The 11,717-nt window shown below is 46.9% G+C and overlaps 1 protein-coding gene across 4 annotated transcripts in view; it reads right to left on the reverse strand.

Moving 5' to 3' along the window:
- The window catches only part of rmc1 (regulator of MON1-CCZ1), a 73,588-nt gene extending 64,135 nt beyond the window's left edge, over positions 1-9,453 (reverse strand). For 3 of the 4 annotated variants that reach the window (XR_013576477.1, XM_078541185.1, XM_078541184.1), the window contains exons 1-2: positions 9,300-9,451; positions 291-367 (exon numbers count right to left, since the gene is read on the reverse strand). Coding sequence is in view for 3 of the 4 variants with exons in the window: in XM_078541185.1 (XP_078397311.1) it covers positions 291-367; positions 9,300-9,419 (197 nt within the window). In the remaining variant the exon portion in view is untranslated. Of the gene's footprint in view, positions 1-290; positions 368-9,299 lie in introns of all 4 variants that reach the window. The other variant, XM_078541186.1, reaches the window with a different exon arrangement.
- Between the last annotated feature and the right edge of the window lie 2,264 nt (positions 9,454-11,717).

Here is an 11,717-nt window from a genome sequence, read left to right on the forward strand (position 1 = left end):
CATGGGAACACCACCACCTGGCAGTTCCCTTCAAGCCACTCACCATCCTAACTTGGAAATATATCACCGTTCCTTCGCCGTCACTAGGTCAACTTCCTGGAACTCCCTCCCTAACAGCACTGTGGGTGTACCTACACCACGTGGACTGCAGCATTTCAAGGCGGCGGCTCACCACCACCTTCTCAAGGGCAATATGGATTTGCAATTAATGCTGGCCTGGCCAGCGACGCCCACATCTCATGAATGAATGTAAAGAAAAAAATTTGCTGTGTTTGTACAGCATACCTTACCTGAAAGAGATGCAGCTCTTGTCATCGGGCCCTTTAACCACCACACCAGTAGCTCCCCCAGATCGAACAGCAAATACCTACGAGCAGCAAATGAAAAAAGTCATTTTTAAAAACAACATCTACTATCTAATCCAATAAATCATAAATTTCTATACCACCACCAAGTTATGAGCTTAGTGTTGGAAGCTTATCATTTCATATACAAAGGGACATAGACAGGTTAAGTGAGGGATCAAAAATTTGTCAGGTGGAATATAAACGTGGGAAAATGTGAGGTTGTTCACTTCTGCAGGAAGAATAGAAAAGCAGAATATTACTTTAAAAGGAGATTGCAGAATGCTGCCTTTACAGAGGGATCTGGGTGTTCTTGTACATGAATCACAAAAGGTCAGAAAACAGGTACAGCAAATGATTAGGAAGGTAAATAGAATGCTGGCCTTTATTGCAAGAGGGATGGAGTCTAAAAGTAGGGATGTCTTGCTACAACTGTACAGGGCTTTGGTAAGACTGCATCTAGAGTGCTGTGTACAGTTTTGTTCATCTTACTTAAGGACATAATTGCATTGGAAGCAGTTCAGAGAACATTCAGTCGGCTGACCCCTGGGATGAAACAGTTGTGTATGAGGAAAGGTTGAGTAATACTCATTGAAGTGTAGAAGAGTGGGAGGTAACCTTATTGAAACATATAAGATTCTGAGGGGGCTTGCTATGGTTGAAGTTGAGAGGATGTTTCCTCTAGAACTAAAGGGGACAATTTCAAAATAGGGGTCTCCCATTTAAGATGGAGATGAGGAGGAATTTCTTGCAGGGTCATTAGTGTTTGAATTCCCTCCCCCAGAGAGCAGTGGAGGCTGGGTCACTGAATATATCCAAGGCTGAGTTAGGCAGATTTTTGATCCACAAGGGAATAGATGGAGGGCGCTGGGAGGAAATTCTAGAGCTTAGGGCCTTGACAGCTGCCAATGACGGAGCATTGAGACGGAACTGCAACGTCAAAGGTGTTGACTTTCAGATGAGACATTAAGCCTAGGCCCCATCTTCCTGCATGGATGTAAAAGATGCGCCATTCACTATTCCAAAGAAAAGCAGGTGAGTTATCCCCAGTGAAGAGCGAGCAAAGAGGGGACCCGGAGGCAGTAATCACTACCTAGAAGAGAAGTGAAGAGAGGATCCAGAGGCAATAGAGCAGGCGAAACGAGGACCCGGAAAATTTAAACTTAAATAAGGGCAACTATGTGGGCACTGTCTTGTTTTTTGTTTCTTTGATTTAACGATGCACACAGGCCACCGACATTGTACCTGAGCTAACTTTACTGATAACACATTTTCCTAACATAGCTTCAGTGTCTGAACTCTATCAAGACAGGTTCCAACATATGCTATCTGACCTTCAACCTCCAGGACAGGTGACCCCATATATAGTACGGAGTACCGTATAGTATCTAATACTGGAGTCCACAACCACAATCAGCTATTATCATGACATTTCCCTCTTTAAAAAAAAAACTTTTATACAACTCAAGTATGCAAAGTCTCTTATATAATTTTTCTCACTCTGTCTTGTCTTTTATTCATCTCTGTATCTCTGGTTTTTTCACAATTCTTCCACTGGATGTTCTGATCGGTAATAGGGGTGATTTTGAAGGACAAGGGGCCTTCTCCAGCTCTATGCCATTATCATCCCTTGGATAGTTTTCAGAACTCTCAGGCTTTGTCTGGTTATCTGTTGCTTCACTGGTGGGATCTCAGCTACACTTTCTGGTTCAGAGCAGGGTTGCATTTCATTTGTTTTCCGTAAGAATTTTTAGTTTCTCATGTACTGTTGTCCATTTGGAGTCTGTACTAAGTAAGACCTTGGTTCTCCTGTGATTCATGTGACAACAGCAGGATTCCAGATCCCTTCATGCTGAATCCTCACTGTCTGTCCCATGTTCAGGTCAGGCAGAGGCCAGGCACCTCGATTAAAGTACTGTTTCTGCTGTCTCAGTTTGAGCAGGTCCTGCATGCTGTAGCTCACTGGCTGTGGAATAACAGTTGGGGCGCAGTTGGAAGCTTAGTTTTTGTCTTCTCCCCATCAGGAGCTGTGCTGGAGATGATCCAATGCCCTCTAATGGAGTATTGCTGAAATCCAACACAACCAGGTAGGGGTCGCTTCTGTCCACCTTTGCCTTTTTCAACAGGTATTTTAAGATCTGCACGGTACGTTCCACTATTCCGTTGGATTGTGGATATTTGGGACTTGATGTGGTGTGGCAAAACTTCCAGTCCTGTGAATTTGTGAAACTCTGTGCCTGAGAATTGTGGACCGTTATCTGGGAACAGCATTTCAGGTATGCTGTGGTGAGCAAAAACTGATTTTAAATCATTTATTTCAGTGATGTTCTTACTATCATTTCTCAGCAGCAGAGTCTAATCTACTGCTAGTAGGTACTCACTGTTGTCAAATCTGAACAAGTCCACTCCAGTTTTCTGCCAGGGCCTCTCAGGAACACTGTGTGGTTGAAGTGGGTCTTTATATTGCAATTTACTGTACTTTGGCACACTGCACACACATTCACCATTTCCCCGATTTGTGCTCCCATTCCAGGTCAATACGCTACATCTCGAGCTCTTCTCCTGCATGTTTCTATGCCGAGGTGACTTTCATGTATGTGCTGCAGCATTTCTTTCCTCAGTGTTGCAGGAATTATGATCTTTTTTCCCTTGAAAAGTATTCCTTCTGCTACATGAAGTTGCTCACAAAAGTTCCAGTTCTCTTGTACAGCAGAAGGGGCTCCGCTCCGACGTGTGGACCAGTCAGTTTTCACAATATGCTGCAGTTTTCTCAGGGTGGTGTCGTTCTTGGTCACTTCCCTGATCTCATCCAGTTTGGTTACAGCCAGAGGTAAGTTCTTTGTCAGCATGTGAACCTGTGCTTCTGTTTCTTTATCCTCTTCCTCCGTGATGGATGGGTATGCACGTGACAAAGTATCTACGATGTACATTTCCTTGCCCAGTTTGTATTTAACTCTGACCTGGTACTTCTACAGATGCATCAGAAATCTTTGGATTCTTGGTGGTGCACAGTTCAGGGGCTTTTTAAGTACAGTTTCCAAAGGCTTATGATCAGACTCTACCTCCACGTCTTTGCCACAGACAAACTGGTGGAAGCGTTCTAGGCCACACACAATTGCTCGCATTTCCTTCTCTATTTGGGCATACCGCTGCTGTGCTTCAGTCACTGTCTTTGAAGATTATGCCACTGGTGCCTCATTTTGCAAGAGGACTGCTCCCAGGCCAGTCTTTGAAGTGTCCACTGAGATCTTGGCCAGCTGACTGATATTGTAATACTGGTGCTTAGGTCAGTGTTCTCTTCAGGCTGGTCAAAGCTTCTTAGTGACTTTGTTCCCAGTGCCATTCCACATCATTTTGTGGAAGTTCTCTGGGAGATGCTGTCAGGTCTGACATGTTCGGAATGAATTTCCCAGGATAGGTCATCATTCCCAAAAACCTCTCCAAGTCTTTCATACATTCTGGGGGTGGCATATTCATGACTGCTTCGACTTTACTTGGGTCCAGCTTCAGTCCCTCACTTGTTAGCACATGCCCCAAGTACTTGATTTCATGAAGACCTATTTTGCACTTTTTCCTCTTTAACTTGAGGTTCCTTTCTCTAGCTCTGGCCAGTACCTGCTTCAGTCTGTGGTCGTGTTCTTCTCGTGAGGCTCCCCAGACCAGCACATCATCGATATAGGTTCCCATGCCCTCTAACCCTTTAAACAGCTGCTTCACCGTAGAACACCTCTGGAGCTGAATTAATACCAAAAGGTAAGTGTGAAAACCTGTATCGCCTGTATTGTATGTTGAAGGTACAGAGATAGGAGCTGCATTCATCCAGCTTGACCTGTCAGAAGCCTGAACTCGCATCGAAGGCTGTATAGTATTTAACGTCAGCTAGCTTACACGTGAGCTCTTCTACTGTGGGCAGCTGGTAATGCTCTCTTTGGACTGCCTGGTTTAGATCTCTGGGATCCAGGCAGATTCCCATCTGATTTTTCTACAATTACAATTGGATTAACCCATTTTGTTGATTCTCCAATTTTCTTAATGATGTGAAGTTTCTCCATTCTGTTCAACTCTACTTTCAGTCAGTCTCTCATTTTCCTGAGTGGGTGTATTTTGGGTGTCACAGTTTCGCGAATCTTGATGGTGTGTTCTCTTTTTAGGCAGCCAATCCCCTGGAATACATCTTTATACTCACTCAGGATGTCATCAATGGTGACAGTCATTATTCTCCTGATTGGCTTCAGATTTTGCACAAGCTTTGATTCCGAGAGTGGGTTTTGCATCATTTTTCACCACAATGAATGGAAATGCTTGAGACTGTTTTTTGTAGTTCACTTTAAATGTACACTTGCCTTTTACAGCAATTTTTTCACCTAAGTGGACAGCTTCACTTTTGTTTTAGTTAGCTGTTTTTCTTTGCTTGTCTAACGATACAGGCTTATGGGAATCACATTTATCTGTGCACCTGTGTCAAGCTTGAAATTCACCATCATGTTGGCAATTTTCAAATCCACCTTCCAGTTGTCTTCTTTGGAATTTGTTGTTGCTGCACCAACGAAAACTAGTTTCAGTATCTGTCATCATCTGCAATCATGTGCACTTTCTTCGGTTTACACATCTGAGCAAAGCGAGTTTATCATATTTTTACACTGCTTTCCGTAGGCTAGACAACTAAATGGCAAATGCTCTGTTCCACATCAGCTGTATTTAAAATGTTTTAATACCAGTTTTTTTTTTTAACCTTCAGGCTGTCTATTTGTTCTTTCCCTGGGCTATTTCTGTTTAACCGTATCTAACTGTTTGGCCGTGTGCGGATTATCATCTTCTGTCATCTGTTCAATCTGGCATTTCATTGTCTCTGCCACTCTGCAGATATTTATTGCTTTTTCCAGCATGAGATCAACTTCTTTCAAAAGCTGTTCTCTCAGGGAGTAATTTACAATCCCGCAAATTATTCTATCTTGGATGAGTGATTCGTTAAGCTCTCCAAATTCACACGATTTAACTCATTTTCTCAGCTCAGTTGCCTACTGACTAATGTTGTCACTGCCATGCGTGCATGTAAAAAAAGTCTGTATCTTTCATACATGATGTTGTTCTTAGGGCTGCAGTAGGCTTCGAATGTTTCCACCATTTCTTTTCAGTCATTTTGTTTCTCATCACTTTCAAATGTGGATGTTATAGACTTCTGGGGCTTCTTCCCCAGCTGCATGAAGAAAGATGGAAGACTGTAACCGGAGGGTCTTTTTTTAATCACTGCCCATCGCTGTGAGGTGCAGCTCGAATTGCTGCTGGAACCTCCTCCAGTTTTCGGTGAGATTAGCCTCCAAACTGAGCTCTGTCGGTGGTTTCAGAACTTGCACTGATGCTTTTAGTTTACTTCTGACACCATGCCTTGTTTTTTGTTTTTTTTTTAATGAAAAAGGCTGTCAACATTGTAGCTGAGCTAACTTTATCGACAACACATGTTCCTAACATGGACACGTATCTGCAGCGTCTGAATTCTATCAAGACAGGTTCCAACATGTGCTATCTGACCTTCGACCTCCAGATCAGGTGACCCCATATATAGTGCGGAGTACCATATAGCATCTAATACTGGAGTCCACAACCACAATCAGCTATTATCATGACAGGCACGAAAGCTGAGCTAGCTGAAGTGAACTGGGATACTAGGCTAGGAGACAGATCAATACAAAAGCAGTAACAGGCATTTAAGGGAATTTTTCAGAACACTCGGAATAAATATACTCCTTTATAAAGGAGAAATTCTAAAGGGTGGACCCACCATCCGTGGTTAACTAAAGAAGTTAGGGAAAGCATGAAATTTAAGGAAAAAGTATATAACTGCGCAAAGATGAGTGGCAGGTCAGATGGTTGGTCAGAATATAAAAAATGGCAGCGAATGACTAAAAGGTTAATGAGGAGAAAGAAATTAGAGTATGAGAGGAAGCTAGCTAGAAATGTAAAAACGAATAGAAAGAGTTTCTAAGGGTATTTAAACAGGAAAAGAGTAGGTAAAGTGAGTGCTGGTCCTCCAGAGAGTGAGAATGGGGAGTTATTAGTAGATAATAAGGAAATGACAGGTCAAATGAACAAATATTTTGCTCCTGTCTTCACTACAGATGATATAAAAAAACATTCCAGTAATAGCTATAAATCAGGAGGAAGGTGGAGCAGAGCGAGGAACTTGGTGAAATTACAATTACGAGGGAAACAGTACTGAGCAAACTGATGGAGCTGTGGGCTGACAAGTCTCCGGGTCCAGATGGACTTTGTCCTAAAAGAGGCAGCTAATGAGGTAGTAGATGTGTTGGTGTTAATTTTCCAAAGTTTCCTAGATTCTGGAAAGGTTTCATCAGGCTGGAAGTAGAAAATATTCAAGAAGGGAGGGAGGCAGAAGACAGGAAACTATGGGCCAGTTAGCTTGACGTCTGTCGTGGAAAAGGTGTTAGAGTCGATCATTAAAGAGGTTACAGCTGGGTACTTCAAAAAACACAAGGCAATCGGGATGAGTCAGCACAGTTTTGTGAAAGGAAAATCATGTTTAACCAAATTATTAGAGTTCTTTGGAGGAGTAACATGAGCTGTGGATGAAGGGGAGCCAGTAGATATACTGTACTTGGATTTCCAGAAGGCATTTGATAAGGTGTCACGTCAAAGGTTATTGCGGGAAATAAAAACTCATGGTATAGTGGGTAATATTGCCATGGATAGAAGATTGGCTGGCAGAAAACAAAGGGCATGCAAACTGGGTCTTTTTCTGCGCTGTCGGAGGGTCAGCGCCGAGGGAGCGCCGCGCTGTCGGAGGGTCAGCGCCGAGGGAGCGCCGCGCTGTCGGAGGGTCGGTACTGAAGAAAGGTTGGATAGACTTGGGTTGTTTTCGCTGGAGCAGAGAAGACTGAGGAGCGACCTGATCGAGGTGTACAAGATTATGAGGGGCATGGACAGGGTGGATAGGGAGCAGCTGTTCCCCTTAGTTGAAGGGTCAGTCACGAGGGGATATAAGTTCAAGGTGAGGGGCAGGTGGTTTGGATGGATGTGAGGAAAAACTTTTTCACCCAGAGGGTGTTGACGGTCTGGAATGTGCCGCCTGGGAGGGTGGTGGAGGCGGGTTGCCTCACATCCTTTAAAAAGTACCTAGATGAGCACTTGGCACATCATAACATTCAAGGCTATGGGCCAAGTGCTGGTAAATGGGATTAGGTAGGTAGGTCAGGTGTTTCTCACGTGTCGGTGCAGACTCGATGGGCCGAAGGGCCTCTTCTGCACTGTGAGATTCTGTGAGCATCACACTGTCGGAGGGTCAGTGCCGAGGGAGTGCCGCACTGTCGGAGGGTCAGTGCCGAGGGATTGCCACACTGTCGGAGGGTCAGTGCCGAGGATGTGCCGCACTGTCGGAGGGTCAGTGCTGAGGGAGCGCCGCACTGTCGGAGGGTCAGTGCTGAGGGAGTGCTGCACTGTCGGAGGGTCAGTGCTGAGGGAGTGCTGCACTGTCGGAGGGTCAGTGCTGAGGGAGTGCTGCACTGTCGGAGGGTCAGTGCTGAGGGAGTGCTGCACTGTCGGAAGGTCAGTACTGAGGGAGTGCCGCACCGTCGGAGGGTCAGTACTGAGGGAGTGCCGCACTGTCGGAGGGTCAGTACTGAGGGAGTGCCGCACTGTCCGAGGGTCAGTACTGAGGGAGTGCCGCACAGTCGGAGGGTCAGTACTGAGGGAGCGCTGCACTGTCAGAGGGTCAGTACTGAAGGAGTGCCGCACAGTCGGAGGGTCAGTACTGAGGGAGTGCTGCACTGTCAGAGGGTCAGTACTGAAGGAGTGCCGCACAGTCGGAGGGTCAGTACTGAGGGAGTGCCGCACAGTCGGAGAGTCAGTACTGAGGGAGTGCTGCACTGTCAGAGGGTCAGTACTGAAGGAGTGCCGCACAGTCGGAGGGTCAGTACTGAAGGAGTGCCGCACAGTCGGAGGGTCAGTACTGAGGGAGTGCTGCACTGTCGGAGGGTCAGTGCTGAGGGAGTGCCGCACTGTAGGAGGGTCAGTGCTGAGGGAGTGCCGCACTGTCGGAGGGTCAGTACTGAGGGAGTGCTGTACTGTGGGACGGTCAGTACTGAGGGAGTGCTGCACTGTGGGACGGTCAGTACTGAGGGAGTGCCGCACTGTCGGAGGGTCAGTACTGAAGGAGTGCCGCACAGTCGGAGGGTCAGTACTGAGGGAGTGCCGCACTGTCGGAGGGTCAGTACTGAAGGAGTGCCGCACAGTCGGAGGGTCAGTACTGAGGGAGTGCTGCACTGTGGGACGGTCAGTACTGAGGGAGTGCCGCACTGTCGGAGGGTCAGTACTGAGGGAGTGCCGCACTGTGGGACGGTCAGTACTGAGGGAGTGCCGCACTGTCGGAGGGTCAGTACTGAGGGAGTGCTGCACTGTCAGAGGGTCAGTACTGAGGGAGTGCTGCACTGTGGGACGGTCAGTACTGAGGCAGTGCAGCACTGTCGGAGGGTCAGTACTGAGGGAGTGCCGCACTGTCGGAGGGTCAGTACTGAGGGAGTGCCGCACTGTCGGAGGGTCAGTACTGAGGGAGTGCCGCACTGTCGGAGGGTCAGTACTGAGGGAGTGCCGCACTGTCGGAGGGTCAGTACTGAGGGAGTGCTGCACTGTGGGACGGTCAGTACTGAGGGAGTGCTGCACTGTCAGAGGGTCAGTACTGAGGGAGCGCCGCACTGTCGGAGGGTCAGTACTGAGGGAGTGCTGCACTGTCGGAGGGTCAGTACTGAGGGAGTGCCGCACTGTCGGAGGGTCAGTACTGAGGGAGTGCTGCACTGTCAGAGGGTCAGTACTGAGGGAGCGCCGCACTGTCGGAGGGTCAGTACTGAGGGAGTGCCGCACTGTCGGTGGTGCCGGGCCGAGGGGGCTGTCGGTTTTTGTTAATGACGAGCCGCACTCGGATCCTCGCGCGTTCCCTCCTCTCACCTGTTTATTGGCTTCATCGAAAAATACATTATTGACGGCGGAAACTTTCTCGAAGTGCACCGGGCTGTCGCACAGCTCCAGATAACATCCCTGCGGCTGCTGTGCCACCATCGCCATCATCCTGTCCAACCGCCTCTGTTTACATCCGGCTCCCCGCCGCACTGCGCGTGCGCGCTGCTGCCACGGGCGGGCCGCGCACGCGCGGTCACCGCCCCCCCCCCCCCCAGAGTACTGCGCACGCGCGGTAGCCACTACCCGGCGGCACCGTGCGCATGCGCAGCCCTTCATGTGATGAGCTGTGTCAGGAGAGCAGCTGAAGTTTCACTTCTGAGTTTTATATCTTTTTATTTTTACTGCCTGCAGCAGTAACACTTATAACGGTTTCCCAGGGTTGGATATTGCCTTCAAATATCATAGTCATCTTGCAGCACAAAAGGGTTAATTTGGGATTTAGGGATCAGTTCACAATAATTTTAATAAACTTTATTATTTTAACTAATTATAAAGGGGAGGCAGTTTTGCTGCAGCTAATACAAAGCCCAGGTTAGATCCCTTTAGCTGCCCGGTGTACAGCACAGTTCCAAGACATTTCGACTTCATGTAACCAATGCTCCAAGTGTTCGATTGAGCAGAGGTGGCATTTGAGAGATGGGACCAATGTTCTAGCGAAAAGGGTAAATAGGGTGGTCAACAGGACTTTAAACTAGAAAGTGGGGGGGGGGGGGGGGGGAGGCGAGGGTAAAACTCCAAGAAGTATGACTAATGGGAAACAAAGCAGCAGGTTAGCGTGTCGGGGGGAGTGGATTCAACTTCATGGAAAATTATGAAAAAGCTGAAAAACAAGAGCCCAGGAGAGGCTATTAAAGTCCCCAGAACACAAAATAGGACAGAGTGTTTGGAAAGGGCTAGGAATCTAACTTCAAGCACATCAGATAAAGGGACGACAATGAGAAAGGGGACGGGAAATACAGGACTGAAGGTGTTGTATCTGAATGCACGCAGTATACGAAATAAGGTAAATGAGCTTGTGGTGCAGATTGAAATTGGCAGGTATGATGTGATGGGCATCACGGAGACATGGCTGCCAGGTGATCAGGACTGGGAGCTAAATATCCAAGGATATACATCCTATCCGAAAAGATAGGCAGGTTGGCAGAGGGGGTGGGGTTGCTTTGTTAGTAAGAAATGAAATTAAATCGATAGCAAGAAACGACGTAGGGTCAGATGATGTAGAATCTGTGTGGGTAGAGTTGAGGAATTGCAAAAGTAAAAAAACCACAATGGGAGTTATGTACAGGCCTCTGAACAGTAGTCAGGATGTGGGGCACAAGATACACCAAGAGACAGAAAAGGTGCGTAAGAAAGGCAAAGTAACAGTGATCATGGGGGGATTTCAATATGCAGGTAGACTGGGAAAATCAGGTTGGTAGTGGATCCCAAGAAAAGGAATTTGTGGAATGTCTACGAGATGGCTTTTTGGAGCAGCTTGTGGTGGAGCCCACTAGGGAACAGGTAATTCTAGATTTAGTGATGTGTAATGAGGCAGATTTGATAAGGGAGCTTAAGGTGAAGGAACCCTTAGGAGGAAGTGACCATAATATGATAGAATTTACCCTGCAATTTGAGAGGAAAAAGCTGGAACCAGATGTAACGGTATTACAGTTGAATAAAGGCAACTACAGAGGCATGAGGGAGGAGCTGGCCCGAATTGACTGGGAGATGAACCTAGCAGGAAAGACAGTAGAACAGCAATGGCAGGAGTTTCTGGGAGTAATTTGAGAGACACAGCAAAAATTCATCCCTAGGAAGAAGAAGCATACTAAAGGGAGGACGAGGCAACCATGGCTGACAAGGGAAGTCAGGGACAGCCAAAAAGCTAAAGAGAAAGCATACAATGCAGCGAAGAGCAGTGGGAAACCAGGGGATTGGGAAAGCTACAAAGACCAACAGAGGACAACTAAAAAAGAAATAAGGAGGGAGAAGATTAAATATGAGGGTAAACTAGCCAGTAATATAAAAGAAGATTGCAAGAGTTTTTTTTAGATATATAAAGGGTAAGGGAGAGGCAAAAGTGGATATTGGGCCGCTGGAAAATGATGCTGGAGAAGTAGTATTGGGGAACAAAGAAATGGTGGAGGAACTGAATAGGTACTTTGTGTCAGTCTTCACGGTGGAAGACACGAGTAACATCCCCAAAGTTCAAGAGAGTCAGGGGGCAGGGGTGAGTATGGTGGCCATTACCAAGGAGAAGGTGCTAGGAAAATTGAAAGGTTTGAAGGTGGATAAATCACCTGGACCAGATGGTTTACACCCCAGAGTTCTGAAGGAGATAGCTGAAGAGATAGTGGAGGCGTTAGTGGTGATCTTTCAGGAATCACTGAAGTCAGGGAGGGTCCCAGAGGACTGGAAAATCGCTAA

The sequence above is a fragment of the Cetorhinus maximus genome, chromosome 4 (genome assembly GCF_964194155.1).
Source record: "Cetorhinus maximus chromosome 4, sCetMax3.hap1.1, whole genome shotgun sequence".
Classification (NCBI taxonomy): domain Eukaryota; kingdom Metazoa; phylum Chordata; class Chondrichthyes; order Lamniformes; family Cetorhinidae; genus Cetorhinus; species Cetorhinus maximus.